Source organism: Chlamydomonas reinhardtii, chromosome 12 (assembly GCF_000002595.2).
Source record: "Chlamydomonas reinhardtii strain CC-503 cw92 mt+ chromosome 12, whole genome shotgun sequence".
Lineage (NCBI taxonomy): Eukaryota > Viridiplantae > Chlorophyta > Chlorophyceae > Chlamydomonadales > Chlamydomonadaceae > Chlamydomonas > Chlamydomonas reinhardtii.
The window spans coordinates 5,467,157-5,481,690 of NC_057015.1; the positions used below are offsets into that span (position 1 = coordinate 5,467,157).

At 66.1% G+C, this 14,534-nt stretch overlaps 3 protein-coding genes across 5 annotated transcripts; 2 read left to right on the top strand and 1 right to left on the bottom strand.

Annotated features, from left to right (window-relative positions):
* Nucleotides 1–59: 59 nt before the first annotated feature.
* CHLRE_12g530750v5 (uncharacterized protein) lies at nt 60–3,961 on the top strand. The gene is made up of 13 exons (XM_001692989.2): nt 60–172; nt 358–441; nt 551–607; nt 721–793; nt 959–1,095; nt 1,236–1,343; nt 1,499–1,678; nt 1,828–1,929; nt 2,046–2,249; nt 2,537–2,719; nt 2,871–3,023; nt 3,176–3,304; nt 3,434–3,961. Exons 5-13 carry the CDS (start codon nt 1,093–1,095, stop codon nt 3,941–3,943), a joined length of 1,572 nt encoding a protein of 523 aa, XP_001693041.2. The 5' UTR covers nt 60–172; nt 358–441; nt 551–607; nt 721–793; nt 959–1,092; the 3' UTR covers nt 3,944–3,961.
* A 2-nt stretch (nt 3,962–3,963) lies between these two features.
* CHLRE_12g530800v5 (uncharacterized protein) lies at nt 3,964–6,449 on the bottom strand. Its single transcript, XM_043068560.1, has 6 exons — nt 6,230–6,449; nt 5,873–6,140; nt 5,510–5,674; nt 5,098–5,228; nt 4,831–4,887; nt 3,964–4,584 (listed from the first exon to the last, which is right to left on the bottom strand). Exons 1-6 carry the CDS (start codon nt 6,263–6,265, stop codon nt 4,324–4,326), a joined length of 918 nt encoding a protein of 305 aa, XP_042918655.1. The 5' UTR covers nt 6,266–6,449; the 3' UTR covers nt 3,964–4,323.
* Nucleotides 6,450–6,579: 130 nt separating this feature from the next.
* CHLRE_12g530850v5 (uncharacterized protein) lies at nt 6,580–14,367 on the top strand. Of its 3 annotated transcripts, none has more exons than XM_043068561.1 (14): nt 6,580–6,953; nt 7,068–7,118; nt 7,211–7,291; nt 7,451–7,528; nt 7,677–7,886; nt 8,072–9,510; nt 9,690–9,865; nt 10,034–10,140; nt 10,300–10,736; nt 10,949–11,394; nt 11,609–12,309; nt 12,515–12,698; nt 12,904–13,045; nt 13,271–14,367. In XM_043068561.1, the coding sequence occupies exons 1-14, from the start codon at nt 6,732–6,734 to the stop codon at nt 13,377–13,379; spliced, it is 4,383 nt and encodes a 1,460-aa protein (XP_042918657.1). In that variant the 5' UTR covers nt 6,580–6,731; the 3' UTR covers nt 13,380–14,367. The 3 variants fall into 3 exon arrangements, with proteins under 3 accessions (XP_042918657.1, XP_042918658.1, XP_042918656.1); XM_043068562.1 differs by having other exon boundaries at nt 11,612–12,309; XM_043068563.1 differs by having other exon boundaries at nt 7,454–7,528; nt 11,612–12,309.
* The last annotated feature ends 167 nt before the right edge of the window (nt 14,368–14,534 follow it).

Consider the following 14,534-nt stretch of genomic DNA (forward strand, 5'->3'; position numbering starts at 1 on the left):
TTGCCATCCTGGAAAATTGCATGCAGCTCACACTGCACATATGCAGGACAGCTCCGATGGAAGCTCCAATACAAATAATTGGTCTCTGGCACAAGACCAAATGCCGCCCAGGGGAGGCTCGAGCGGAGAGGAGGACGACGTCGAGGAGCGTTGGGATGACGACGCGGTGGTGGTGAGCATGAAGTCGTCTTTCTGTGCGCAGCCAGTTTCAATTACAGCCGTGTCATCAATCATAAATCATGCGAGCGAAACCCCTGCAAGATTGATGCGCAATGTTGCGGGCGGTGACCAGCACCTTCGTCTGCGCCAAAGACGCCCACCCGCCACTCCTGTCAAACAACTAGCGGCACCGCGCAGGTTGATATCAACACGGTCACGCCAGTCACGACACTCAAGAACTGCCTTAGCACTGACCTGCCGCTTCGATTGGCGTACTTGAAGGTGGGTATGGGCATTCTTTGGGTGACGTGGTGTGCTCGGGGGGGGGGGGGAGGTCGCCGAGTCGCGTATAACCCATTCGGAACCTTGTGGCCGACATCCCGTCCTGCAGAGCCTTGCGTCCGCTGCCACCCGGGCCAACAAAAGGGAGCTGCAACAACTCTTAGACGTAAGTAATGATCACACTGTGGACGTGCGGGATGATTGGGCGTCATTTACACGCCGTGGTTGTGTTGCTTGGCTGCTATCACCCCCAAATGAGGCACACCCGATCCTCTGCAGGCCGTGCCAACACTCTTGGATGACGAGGCGCTGGGTGTAAGGTTGGAAACATTGGAGCAACTGTCACAGCTTGGTGGGTGCACTGGGCAGATATCAGGATGGCAGCCGGCAGATTGCTGGGGTCATACAGCATTATGTCCAGCTCACCCGGCGTACAGCGCAGTGCATCAGACTGTGGACACGCGCACAGAGATGCTGTCGGTTGAGTGTTTGTTGCCCTCACCATGCTGCCGCGCAGCCAAGGTTTGCAGCTCCACGTGTAGCTGTGAGGAGGTGGAGGAGGCGGTGGTGAACGGACTGGAGGCTCAGCTGCTGCCGGCCATAGCGCCGGCGCCCGGCGGCAGCGGCGTGGCCGGCACCAGCACCCTGCCTATGGTGAGCCTGGCACCCACCCAGTGCATGGCTGTGCTGACTAGACCATGCGCCTGTTACTCAGCAGCCTGTTTCGACTAACGCATCACGAAGTGTTTCCTTCCCTCGCGTTCTGACACATGTGCTCTGTGCTGGTTCAGCAGGTCCGGGAGGCCCAGTTGGCCGCCCTGGACTCGGTGTGCGGCGTGCTCCCGGCCAGCTCTGTGCACCCGCTGCTGGCACGCCTGTGCCGTGCAGCCGACTCCGGGCTGGTGCGTGCCGTACTGCCGTGCCTGTCTGTACATGACGCATGCTTGCCAAGCAACCGCGACTGCTGGATGCCACGTCTAGGGTAGCCGGAAGCCCGACCTGTCGCGCTGGCGCCGTGTACCTGATGCGCCCGGTGTGTTGCTTGTTGCTGGCGCAGGAGAAGGCCGCTGGGCATTCTGGTGGTGGCAGCGGTGGCAAGGCGGGCGGTGACGCCGCACTCATGGCTCTGTCCATGCTGGCGGTGGCGGTGCGGCACATGCCTCCGGAGCGGGGGCTGGCGACAGCTCACAGCCTGGCAACAAAGCTTTCCGCGAACGCGGACCTGCGAGTCCGTGAGGTGGGCGGGGCGGGCTGCTGCGGGGGCCTAGCGAGTCGCTCGACGACTGACTTGACCAAGCCACGCTGGTAGGAGCATAGCCGTTGATGCCGTGGCGACGTGCCCAATGTGTGTGGCTAACACCGCCTCCATGGTCCCGGAACTTGCAGGCACTGGCCAGCGTGCTGCCGCACCTTTTCAGTAATTTCGCCCGGCTGCCGGGCGCGTTGGAGCAGATGTGTGCGCTGTTCAGCAAGCTGTGCGAGGACAAGGTGCGCAGTGACACGTGTTCCAGCCCCACTTCCCGCTGCGCGGGACTGTGTTGCCACCTGCCGACTCTCGGACAACTGGACGGCACTGCACCCGCGGCATACCTGCCTGCCTGCAGGTGTGGAGCGTGCAGCAGGCGTGCGCGCGTGTTGTGCCGGACGTCAGCGAGCAGTGCAGCCGGGCCGCATGCGACGTGAGCACGGGCGCCCCCGCCAGCACCAGCGGCAGTGCGGATGCGGCGCTTGCTGCTCGCTGCGACGGCCTGCAACGGGGTGTGCTGGAGGGGGAGTACCTGGGCAGGCTGCTGCCAGCCAGCTCACAGGTGCGTGAGGCACGTGCAACAGGGCAGTCGTGTCAGGACTCAGAAATGCGCTCTACTGGGGTCGGAACCGCGGATAGGTCCAGCGGGAGTCAGGGGTTTGCCCGCCTTTGGAAAGAGTTGGCTGGATCTGCAGGCGAGGGGCTGGCCGGTAGTATGCATGTTCCATGCACGTCTGACTTACCTGGAGGCATGGATGTCGCAAGCACGCCCCGTCCATGGACCAGGCGGAAACCCGCACTCCGAGCCAGACGCTCCCCCCCACCGCGCTGACACCCCCCTCGTCACAGTGGGTGGTCACGGCTGCGCGCCAGGTGGCAGGAGCGGCCATTGCGGGACTGCGACCGGGGCTGACGGCGGATCTGCTGCCGCGGCTTCTGGACGCATTTTGCGCCGCGTCCGCTGCGGTGGGGCAGGGCGCTGTGGAGGTGAAGCGGGCGTGTGCGGCGGCCTTCGCAGACGTGCTAGCCAAGGTGAGAGGCAGTGTCAGCCCTCGTGACGGCAGGGAATGAGGCAGCGCACGGCGCTTCCAGCGCCTGTGCAAAGGCCGCCTCCCCTTCTTGCACCCATACCGTTGAGGTTCTGCGCGCCCAGGCGTCGACCTGCGTCCCTGTGTTGCCGCAGGCGGGCCATGCGCACTGGCCACAGCTGCACCCGGTGTGGGGACGGCTGCTGCGCCAGGCGGATGGCGCCACGCTGTGCAACGCTGTGGGCGGCGCGGAGCGGGTGGTGCGGGTGCTGGCGGCTGGGCCACTCGGGGCGTCAGGCGCGGCGCAGGTGGGCGCGGCCGTGTTGGCACTTGGCAGGGTGGGCTGGGGCCCCTGGTAGGCTGAGCCCATGGAGGGCTCACCGCGTTGGCCACAGTGCCGCTGGCTGTGACACAAGCAGTTACGCCCTTCAACGCCCCACCATGTCCTTTCCTCCTGCAGGAGGTTGTGGGCGGGCAGCTGCAGGAGGTGCTGCGGGCCAACCTGCACGCCGTGGCGCCGGCCGTGTGTGAGGAAATGGCGGGGCTGCTGGCGGTGTGCCCGCCGGAGCTGCAGCGGCAGGTGCTGGAGGTGAGGCCGACCCGCGGTGTCGGTGATCGTGACCATTTCTGACTTTTGTGTACGACTCAAGGGATATCTTATCGGTGTTCTTGACACAGCCAGAGAGTGAGTAACCCCTGCCCGCTGGCACGACTGCAGGTGCTGCCGGCACTCTGCGAGCCGCCGGCGGCCGGCAGCGGCCGCTGTGGCGATTGGCGGCCGCGGCTGTGCCTGGCACGGCAGCTGCACGCCACCGTATGTGCGGTGGCGGCGCCCGGCGCCGCGGGCCCCGATGCGGCGGCGACAGTGGCGCGTTGTGCGGTGCAGCTATGCGGCGACCCCGTCTGGTCGGTGCGGCAAGCCGCGGCGGCACAGGTTGGTCTCATACTCGGACAGGCGTCGCCACCGCCCCCGTTAAACCAGGACGCCGAAGACGGAGCGGCTACGCCTGGCAGCAGCGCTGCAACAACGGTAGCGCTGACGGAGACGCAGCGGAGCTGGCTGCAGCGGTTATCTGGGGTTGAGAGCTGTGAGGGGCTGCCAGGGCTGGGGGTGGAGGCACTGCAGGTGCTTTCTTCCTGGTTGGGTGCCGCTGTCGGCGGGACGCGGGCGGAGGAATCCCTGGCTGTCACAGCGTGCTGTGCTGCTTTTGCGAGCCAAGCATGTTGATCTGGCTCGGTTGTGTCGGGGAGAGTGTGGTACCTACACTGCAGGAGATGCACTATTTGTTGGCCACCGTTATGCGTTCGGGGCTTAGGGCGGCGTGTTGACCAAAGCTTCCAAGGTTCACCCGAGTTCGGAGGCATGGGGCGCATTCATTGTACGGTAACTGCCATCCGCCTGCCTGCTGCCATGCCTCGACCTCGCTCAGCGTCAATCCGCGACACGCTTGTGAAGCCTACGCGGCTTTAATCCACACCCCCGCAGCCCGGCACGTCCAATCGTCAACGCGCATCACACATTCAATGACTGAATCCATGAATTGCAGCACCGCACGCCAGGGCCTACTGTACGATACCGCTCTTCTGTCAATGCACACCTGCATCCCATCACTTCCTCGCTGAAAGACCCGCCGCCGCCGCCACCGCTCCTGACGCACCCGCCGCTGCTGCCATCCCGCCGGCGCCGGCGCCGACGCCCGCCGCCCCGTCCCGCCCAGACACGCGCGCCTCCATGCGCGCCGCCCGCGCGGCGTCCTCCTCCTCCATGCGCCGCCGCGCCTTGTCCAGGTCGCGCTTGAGGTAGTAGGTGGTGGTGGCCAGCATGCTCATCATGGCCAGCACCGTCAGGTAGCCGCGCAGCGACATGTACTGCGGGCCGATGGCGATAGCGAACCGGATAGAGGATGAGAGGGGGCGCGCGGGGCAGGAGAGCTGTCAAGCGCCCTTCAGGGGACACCAGGCGTTGAGCGGGAGGAGGCAAGCGACGACCTAGCGATAGCGATGAGGGCCGCACTACAGAAGCAGCGTGGCAAAGCCAGGGCGCTGCAAGCCCCGGCCCGCTTAAGCCCCGCCACCCCCCATGAGAGAAATGTAAGCCCCCATGCAACGCCTCACCCAGGCTGGCAGGTAGCCGTGCTTGAAGTAGGAGGAGTCCGACAGGTAGCAGATGGCCTGTGCGGGCGTGGCGCGTGCGGCGCCGGGCGTCACACGGCGGGGCGCAGCAGCAGCAACGTAAGACCCGTGAAGCTCCCGTGTATACCGAACGAGCCGTGCTGGGTACGAACCCTTTTCACGCGCCCTTACAGCGAGCTACCCGCTTGAAACCCTCGCCACCGTTCGTTTCAGTCCTTCTTTTGCGATGACGCCATGTCACGGCCTCACCAGCAGGGACGCGATGGCCAGGCTGCCCTGCGCCGGCTCCAGCAGCAGCGCCGGCACCGCCGCCAGTGAGGGCACCACCGACCACACGTACCGCTCATTGAGCGCCCCCTGAGCCTTCTTGGAGCCGGGCGCTGCAGCAGGAAAGCAGCAGCGGGCAATACAGTGACTGAAGGAGCCCACGCACCACAGCACCAAGCCCAACCCCACACGACGATGTCAAGCGAGCGCTCCCTGGCAACGTCACCTGACGACCGGCCCTATCGGCGCAGCGTTGTAGCAGGCACTTGGAGAAGCCTCAATCCAGAAAGTGCCGATCCCAGTAACGTTGCCGTAACGCTACCATCCTAGTGCCCTCACTGTGTCATCCCCCTGCTGGGTACCCGAGCTGTGCTACAGTCACACCCGTGCTCACCCGCGATGGTCTGGCTCTGCATGGCCAGCCCCCAGTGCACTGCGCCCAGGAAGGTGACGATGCTGCCGCCGTACACGTGCTGCATGCGAGCGCAGTAGTCGATGAGCTCGGGCATGCCCGCCGCTGTCAGGAGCTGCGGCGTCAGCGTCAGGAACGGGATGGCGCCTGCAGAGGCAGGTGCGCGGTGCAGGTGCGCAGACGCGCAGCGGCACCGTCCATGGAGGAGACATGATGCGTGGAATAATGGGTATGCCCCTGCCGAGTAGCTTCCCCGTTTGCAACATCCACGTATCCGCGTCTTGGCTAACCCAATCTACCGATAAGTCTGCTCCATCGCAAACGTGAGCGTGACTGAACGCGCACCTGCAAACCCTAGAAGCTTGGGGTACACTGGCATGTTGGCCAGTATCTGGGACTGTCGAGCAAAGAACGATACCGGCGTCTCCGCGCTACTACTGCTGCTGGCAGCAGCCGCAGCCGCAGCCGCAGCTGCTGAAGGACGCCCAGAAGAGGATGGCCCAGAGGCTGGGCCACCAGCTGAGGACGCTGCGCCGCGCAAATGGTTGAGCGCACACGCAGCTATGGGGAGCCCCTCGCCGGCTTGACCTGCAGCTGATGCCGCAGCCCCCACCTGCGCGGCATGCCGAGTTCAGCGCCCCTGACACGAGGTCGCACGGCACGGGGGCATGGACGCGCCCCTCGGCACGCCAAGCCACGCACCCGGTGCAGCACCACGGACGCTCCGTGCCGTAGCATGGCGCAATGTGCGATGTATCAATCAGCAGTGCAACGCAACAGCTAGGCGCTCAACAATTTGTTTGCAACAGTCGTGGTGAGAACTTCGGATGAAGTGATGGTGGACTGTGGAACGGCGCTTGCTTCGTCGATGGCTTCACAGGTTCAGTGGCATGAGAATTTAATGGTCGCCCAAGTACTAGACTAGAATGCACCAGAGAAAGTGCATCCGGCAGAGCGAAGCGATCTTGCCCCATCTCGTGCAAACCCTCCATTCTCAAGTCGCGCGCGGACGCGGGGCGTCGCTATACAATACATATGAGCAACCTAATATTATACATAACATAAACAGCTCAGCACTCGTCGATGGGCTTATCGGTCGCTTAACGGTCTTGCAAAGCGCCTGTGAACCCGCACGGAGTGCAATTGGAACTATCAAACACACTTGAACCGCTTCGCAAGGAATCGGATTGACTGAGCGAGACAAATGCCCACGTCCCTGCAGCGCGCAACCCTGGGCCAACCGCGCGGCCTTGGCAGGGCACCAGTGTCAACTCTGCGCACGCCACTGAATGGCATGCGAGTAGTGCCGGTCGTAGGCCGGGTGCAGGGCTCCCTGGTGCCTAGACCATTGCAAGCGCCGCTGCACGGGAGAAGGCCGGTCGCAACCGTCCGTGCTAGCCAACATGTCGACACACCGACCGCGAAGGTGAGGCTGCAAGCGAGGATCAGCGCTTGCGTGTTCTGGGTTGCGGGTGCGAAAATGCGTCATGTGCGACTCTGCGCTTATCGTCGAATGGTCCGCTTCCGGTTGTTACTGCAGGCGCCAAGCATGCTGGCGAGCCTGCCGACATGGGCCAAACGATTGACCGGGGTGAGAGCCTGACCGGCGACACTTAGCACTCGGCCCCCTGTTCGCACAGACCCGACCACGCTGACCTGCGCACAACCCTTCGCGCTGCGCAGGCATTCGTGCTGGTGCCGGTCGTGCTGTTCGGCGGTGCCCGCCACGCAGCAGCTGCCCAAGCGCTCCAACCAACTTTGCCGGTGGGTCCGTCTCCAGCGAAGTAAGCTCTGAAGCCAGCCTGCACGCCACAACATACGCGCAGCCCCTTCACCTCGTCCTCTGCTAGCAGTTCCACTCTAGTCGGCTAGGAATAGCCGTTAAACGCACCCCGGCCCACACCACTCAATTGCTGTGCGCAGCAGGGCCACTACCCGACCGCCACGGTGCGGCCCAACCCGCTGTTCGAGACCAGCTCAGAGGGCCGCAACGCTGTCCAGGTAAGGGGTACCAGCTCGTACACGGCGCCCAAACACCGTGCCTGCACTTTCGCTGCCGACAGTGCTCAGATTTACTGCAAGTTGCTCGTCTGCCAGGGCCCACCAGCATGACGCTCAAGATTTCAACGCCTTGGTTCGTTCCCTGCAGGCGCTGACGTCGAGCAGCCAAGTGCGTGTTGCGGCGGCAGTGGCGACGGCCATGGTCGGCTACGGCCTGGTGCGCTCCATGAGCGGCTCCGGCCGGGGTTCGGTGGCGGCGGGTGCCATGGCGCTGGCGGAGGCGCCGCCCATGCCCGCCACCAGCCGGGCTCGCTCGGAGCGGCTGGACCAGCTGTACATCGAGATCGAGGAGCTCAAGGTCCGTGTCGATGGGGATATGAGGATGGGGAGCAGTTAGCGTGTTGCGGCACATCTTATGCAAAGCTCTTGTCGTCTTGGCAAGAGCTGTGGGAACGTTTGGAAGGTTTGCGCAAGGGGCCTGAAGCACCTGGGTCCTGCACTGCGGCATGCCGCTGACGTGCCGCGCGGCGTGTGCCCCTGCAGGCCCGCAACACGCGCATTTGGGAGCTGGCGATGCAGCTGATGGAGGAGGACGCGACGCTGTCGGTGGAGGACGCCACCTTCAAGGCCGCCAGCAGCATGGACCTGGACAATCCGGAGGAGGCGGCGGCGGCGGCCCTGGCCGCAAACAGCCGCACTGCAGAGCGCCTGGCAGTGGCCGCCGTGACCGCCACCAACGCCACAGCCGCCGCAGCTGTGCCCGCGGAGGCAGTGATGGTTGGCGCTGGCGCGCCGCCGATGCGGCCTTCGGGCGGAGCGTCGCGCGGCGCCCCTGGCCTGGCGGACGTGACGGCGGCGGCCGCAGCATCCGTGGCGGCAGCCGTCGCCACGGCGGCGGAGGCTGGCGTGCCGATGCGGCCGGCGGGCGGCGGATCGCGGATGTCAATGCCCACGGCCCCTGTGTCAGACTCGCGTGTGCCGCCCACCATGCCGCTCACGGACCGCCCAGGCGCGCGGTCGCGGTCCGGCCCCGAGGCGCCACTGCCTCCGCCCAGCAACAAGCCGCCGCCCCCGCCGCCCGTGCAGCTGCCGCCGGATAGCAGCCGCGTTAGTGTGCGGGAGGCGGTGAAGGCCTTTGAGGCTGGCACCACCACCACGACGCGGGCACCCCCGCCTTCTCACAGCGCGTCTGCCGATCCGGGCGCTCCTGCGCCTCCTGCCGCGCCCGCTGCCCCGGCGCAGCCTAACCTAGCAGCCTGGGCCGGCGACGTGCTGCAAAAGACGGCCAAGGCGGAGCCCACCGTGCCACCACCGCAGGCCGTCAACGGTGAAGCCTTCACCTCCAGCTTCAGCAACCCGGCCGCCTCCGCTGCGTCCGCCCCGGCGGAGCCGAAGCCCGCCATCCGCCCGACCGGGCGCCGGTCCGCCGCGGCGCCCAGGCCGCAGCGCACCTTCCGCTCGGCGGCACCTCCGCCCGAGACGATGAACCCGTCGTTCGACGTGCCCGCCGACTCGCCGCGCCCTGAGGACTACCTGAAGACCGTGGACGCGCGCACCTCCGATGGCCGCCTGAACCCCAGCTTCGCCTCCGCCTCCACCGTGGACAGCGCGGCAGCGGCGTACACGCCAATGGCGCCTCCCGCGCCCGCGGCCCCCGCCGCGACGGACGAGCCGGCCTGGTTCAACCCCTTCTCCTGGTTCCAGCAGCGCGGCGAGGCGGATGAGCGCAGCGGCACAAACCCCAGCTTCGATGCCTCGCTAGCGACGGCGCAGCCGGAGACGCTGGCTAGTAGCATCCTGAAGGCGGCGGAGTCGACGGAGGCGGGCCCGGAGGCGGGCATCGGCGCCGCAGCGGCGGCCAGTGCTTCGGCGTGGTCGGAGGCGCTGACCAAGGGCGCGGCGCCGGGCGACTTCACGCCGGTGGAGCAGGTGGCGGAGCTGCTGGATGTGGCCATGAAGACGGAGGAGTTCAAGTACCCCAAGTGAGTTCGGGCCTGCGGGGATGCCAAGTTGCTGAGGGAGCAGGGTCTCGGGGCTATGGGCACAAGTGTAACCGGCTCGCCAACGGCTGGTGCAGCCAGCCCTGGCAGTGTGTTTCTGGTGAGCGCCGGGACACAAACCACCCTTGGCTCACCCCGCCTCGCACTCGATGTGTGTCCAGGTACGACCCCCTCCGCAACGCGCTGGCCTGTGCCTCGGCGCCGTCCGCCGCGCACAAGTACGACATGGTGCGGGGCCTGCTGCGCGGCAGCGGCAGCAGCAGCGGCAGCGGCGCGGCGGAGCAGTCTCGCAAGTATGACCTCATCTTTGACCTGCTCAAGAGCCTGCGCACCTCGGGTGAGTACTTGTGCGCACGGGGGTCACGTACGCCTGTCCTGCAGCCACGTCGCCCTCGTTTTAGGCTCCTAAGTGCACGTGACACCAGTTGGGTCTGCTGGCGCGCACCTGCCATGACTCGCGCCTGCGCCTGCCGACTGCGTGCCGGCGCCCGCCGCCCGCACACAGGCGAGCCCGCCGCCATCATGGCCAGCGGCGACCCCAAGTACGACCCCGTGTGGTGCCTGCTGAACATGCGCGAGCCGGCGCGCGGCTCGCTGTCCAAGTACGACCTGGTGAGTGTGGCGGCTGAGGAGCGGCGGTCCCGTGTGGCGGCAGGGCATTGAGACAGGTTGTAGTCCCGGCATTCAGGCAAAATGGAACGTAGCCTGGGGTTCGTGCTCGAGTGTTCGGCTTCCCAACTGACCTGTCACCATCCTGACATCACGCTACAGGTGGGCACGCTGCTTAAGGCGGCGCTGGAGGCCTCGCCCCAGCCCAGCCGCTACGACCCGCTGCAGGTCATCCTGCAGGCGCGGCCCGTGCCGGCCGGCACCCGCTTCAAGTACTGCATCGCCCAGGTGCTGTTGCGCGGCGGCTGGCAGCAGCCGCTGTCCGCGGGGCTGGCGGAGCTGCCGTCCTGGGACCCCATGTCGGGCGTGGTGGGCACCAAGGGCGCCAGCCGCGCCCCCGCTGCCACAGCCGCCTCGGCAGCTGACGGCGCCGTGGCGCGGCGGCGCAGCAAGTACGACATGCTGGGGCAGGTGGTGGACACGGTGGCGACGCTGCCCGATGAGCTTGCCAGTGGCAAGTGGGCGGAGCAGCCGCGCGACCCGCTGCTGATGTCGGCGTTTGAGACGCTGGAGCAGCAGCAAGGCGCGGCGCGCAGCAAGTGAGTGATTTGTTGCTGGGTCAACGTACTGGCCGGGGAGTTCGCGGTGAAGCACTGATGGCGGGGAGCATGGGCGCGGGTTCTCTCTGCACCCCAAAATGACACTCTGCGCAATCTGGTGACGAATGGATGAACCCTACCCGTGCGTGCCCGCCCAACCATGCCAGCTACTGAGCCGAAGCACCCCTCCCCACTGCCACCACTGGTTGTAGGTACGACATGATCGGCACGGCGCTGGACTCGGTGGCGGCGCTGCCAGACCAGCTGTCCAGTGGCGCCTTTGCGGAGGCCAACGGCCGCGAGCTGCTGGTGTCCACGTTGAAGGAGGCGGCGGAGGAGGGGGCGTGGGGCCTTGCGCGCCGCCTGCGCAACGGCGCGGGGCTGGCCTGGGGCGCGGTGTCCCGCGCCGGCAACGCCGTGGCGCGTGCCGCCGGAATGCCGTACGAAATGGAGCCGGGGGTGCAGGTGGTGCCGGAGGGCTCCGGACGGGGCTGGTCGTACGCCGCGGCGCCCCGGGCCGCCGGCAGCAGCACCACCTTCAAGGCTCGCAGCAGCAGCGGCGGCCGGCTGGAGGAGCTGCCGGCGGTGCTGTTCCGGTTCCGCGGCGGCCGCGGCGAGGACTCGGCGTCTCGCACCATGTCACCAACTGAAGTCCGCGGTGGGTGAAACACAACGGACTCGTGAGATAACTTGGGAACTCAGGGTGCTGGGGGTGTCGTGTTTGAGGGCAGAGTTGTGCGTTGATTTGCTCAAAAGTCTAGCGCCGTCGTTTCAATGACTCCTGACTCCTGGGACTGAACTCGGGGCTCCACCCGGCGGGCTGTCCTTACGCGCACGCGTCGGCCCGTCTTCCATGCCCGCGTTTCCCGCAGCAGAGGCCAAGAAGCGGTCGGCCGTGGTGGCGCGTGACGCGCTGGCGGCGGAGGCCGCACTGGCCGCAGCCGCTCCGGCGCCCTGTCCCGAGGCAGTGAAGCAGGTGGCCAAGGCCGCAGCCGCCTCTGCACCTGTCGCCCCTGCGACACCCTCGCCCGCGCCGGCGGCAGCCACTCCCGCGCCCGAGCCGGCGCCGGCTGCTGCCGCCGCCCCTGCTGCCGGCCCTGCTGCCGGCCCCAGCCAGCCGGTGCCTCAGGCCCAGCCTCAGGCGCAGGTGGCGCGGTCGATCTCGCCCACGGCTATGGACCGGGCTAACCGGTCGGCGGCCCGTGGCGCGCGCCAGCAGCAGCCGGAGGCGTCCACCTCGGCGCACACGTCCAACCCCCCTGCCTCCACCTCCTCCTTCGCCACCTCCTCCTCGAACGGGCGCATGGACCGCGCGGTGGTGCCGCCGCTGCGGCGGAAGACCGCCGCCCCTGTGCAGCCGCACAAGAAGGCGCCTGCCGCGGCCTCCTCGGCGGCGGCGGCTCCGGCTGTGGACAGCCTGTCAGTGGCGTCACTGCCGCAGTTCATGGACGATCAGGCGTTGTCGGCGGCGCTGTCGGCGGCGGCGTCGGGCGCGGGCGCCCTGGGCGGTGTGGGCAGTGTGGACGAGGTGTCCACCTCTCTGCAGCTGGCCGATGTGGCCGTGGACCTGCTGGTGGGTGACCAAACCGGACCACCGGGCGCGGGTGTGGTCGGGCTCCGCTTTTGTGGGGACACGGGGGTTGACTGCCGGCGGCGAGGGTTTGAGCGTAGCAGGTCCGCTTGGTGCCTGCCGTGAATGGGTGGTTATGAAAGGCGACGTATACTCCTCGGGCACCTCGCATCCGTTCACGCCGCGCCCACCCTACTGCACGGCGCAGGTGCTGTCCACGGCGCGCGGTGTGCCCCGGCCCACGCTGATGGAGCTGGTGGACCGCTTCGGCGAGGAGTTCATTGACCTGGCGGCGCAGCTGCGGGTGGCGCGCCGCGACTCGGCGCTGCTGGGCCGCCACGCCGCCGTTGCCCGCGTGACGCAGATCGCCTCGGCGGAGACTGACGCCACAGGTGGGTTACCGTACGCTGCCGGCTGCCGCGTGCACCTTTGAACCGCGCGCGGTCGATGGTTTGGTCGTCGTTTGCAACCTGAGCAGGGTGTGTGCAGGCCAGTAACGCCTGCTGCCGCATGCCGAGCGCTTGGCCTACCATTGAGCTGCTGTTTTCCACTCGGTACTGACCTTTGTGACCCACCTGCGTGTCCTCGCACACCCAGTGGCTTGGTCCAAGCTGTACGGCCAGGCGGGCGCGGTGCGGGCGGCGGAGATAGGCATGCCCGCCTTCCTGGCCGAGTGCCGCCGCTCCTACCCTCTGTTGGCGGCGCTGCTGACCACCGGCGACGTGAGCCAGGCCGTCAAGTGAGTCGCCGGCGCGCGGGCGGCGCAGGACCGGGCTGGTTGTATTATGCCTTGAGCTTAGTGTGGCGGCTTTGGTGCTTGTTGCGGTACCGGTTGTGATACCAGTAATCATGCAGTGCCTTCGTGGATGAAGCCTGAAGCTGCGTGTTATGCTGTGGCAGTCTCGGTTTTGGCCCATGACACGCTGCTTTGCTGTCGTCCTGCTCTTTCTACACCTGCTCGCAGCGTGTTGGCCATCCTGTGCAACCTGGTGCGCGACGAGCCGGAGGCGGTCGCGCCCATGGCGGTGGAGGCGCCCGCCATGAAGGCGGTGCCGGCGCCCGTGAAGGCGTAGGCGAGCGGGCACGTCGGACAACAACAATACCCTTGTAGAGAGAAGACTACACCATTTCATACACTGCTGCAACACTGCTATGAGTGTAATACTAACGAGTTTTCCGGCACTGCCGGACTGCAGCCGCTGGCGAAGCTGTGGTGAAGCGTGGGCACGTGCCTTTTTTGGTTCGAGGGCAACCCACTAATAAGGGGCCCTCGTTGCTCGTTTGGCTCGCGTCGAGACCTCGGTAGTAAGGAAGAGGGGGAAGGCCAACACATGGTCGTGTCACTAGTGCCGGGGTGGGTTACCTGCACGCATTCCTAACGGACTGGGATTGGGGACCCAACGTCAATGGGGCACTCAAGCAATCACAACACATACTGCAGGAGGGACATGCAAGCAGGTTGTTGAGTGCCGGGGACTGTGTTGAATGCATTGAGGTGTTGCGGGCAAGAAATTTTGCGGCGTTGAATGCCATGCCGCGTCAGGGGGCGGGTTGTTGCAGTTGCGTAGCTCAACGAACCGATTTTGAAGTGTTGATACGGTACGATGACGGCACGGACTGCTGGCTGTTGATGGTGTGCCCGGAAGCAACCCCGCTGTCAGTACCATGAACGTTATCGCATTTTTGAGGCCGGCTGAGCCCCAGCGCAGCGTTCCAGGGGGGGGGGCGAAGGCCCCCAGGAACACCCCTGTCCCTGCAGCTAGCGGGGTTTTTGGGCTGAGCCCCCCCAGCGCAGCGTTCCTAAGGCAGCCACCTCCTTGTTGAGGCCGGTGTTTGTGTACGTTGATCCCATGTGAAGGCGTAGTACATACGAGGAATCATACAGAGTTGCAAGTTTCGAAGATTTACTGGTGAACCATTAAATGTTGCATGGATATCCGTGCACGCGTGGAATGTAAAGGAGAACCGCGGTCTGGCGGACCGTTGCGTGAGCCATCTGCTTGTGTGGTAAGGTGTGGCGCTCACGAATGTCCGCCGCGCCCACTTTATCACATGCCGGTTCAAAGGGGGCCCTGCTCAGCGTGCCGGTTAACCGGCTTTCCGGCGTACACTCCGAACAGCAGTGAGCCCATGCATGACTAGGGTCAGACATTCGCAACGCAACGCAGCTGTGGGTACTAGTCGGGTAGACACTCGGTGCCTCCATGCACGGATGCAGGATTGCAGGC

Excerpts from the sequence above, each read along its gene's own strand:
- CHLRE_12g530750v5 (XM_001692989.2), top strand. Across the intron at positions 1,344-1,498 it reads GTGCAGCCGACTCCGGGCTG|GAGAAGGCCGCTGGGCATTC; the intron begins GTGCGTGCCGTA and ends TTGCTGGCGCAG. Across the intron at positions 2,720-2,870 it reads TCGCAGACGTGCTAGCCAAG|GCGGGCCATGCGCACTGGCC; the intron begins GTGAGAGGCAGT and ends GTGTTGCCGCAG.
- CHLRE_12g530800v5 (XM_043068560.1), bottom strand. The coding sequence starts at position 6,265 with ATGCTACGGCACGGAGCGTCCGTGGTGCTGCACCGG. Across the intron at positions 5,229-5,509 it reads GCAGAGCCAGACCATCGCGG|CGCCCGGCTCCAAGAAGGCT; the intron begins GTGAGCACGGGT and ends TTCCTGCTGCAG. Across the intron at positions 4,585-4,830 it reads ACGGCTACCTGCCAGCCTGG|TACATGTCGCTGCGCGGCTA; the intron begins GTGAGGCGTTGC and ends ATCGGCCCGCAG.
- CHLRE_12g530850v5 (XM_043068561.1), top strand. The coding sequence starts at position 6,732 with ATGCCCACGTCCCTGCAGCGCGCAACCCTGGGCCAACCGCGCGGCCTT. Across the intron at positions 7,119-7,210 it reads GGGCCAAACGATTGACCGGG|GCATTCGTGCTGGTGCCGGT; the intron begins GTGAGAGCCTGA and ends CGCGCTGCGCAG. Across the intron at positions 12,310-12,514 it reads ATGTGGCCGTGGACCTGCTG|GTGCTGTCCACGGCGCGCGG; the intron begins GTGGGTGACCAA and ends TGCACGGCGCAG.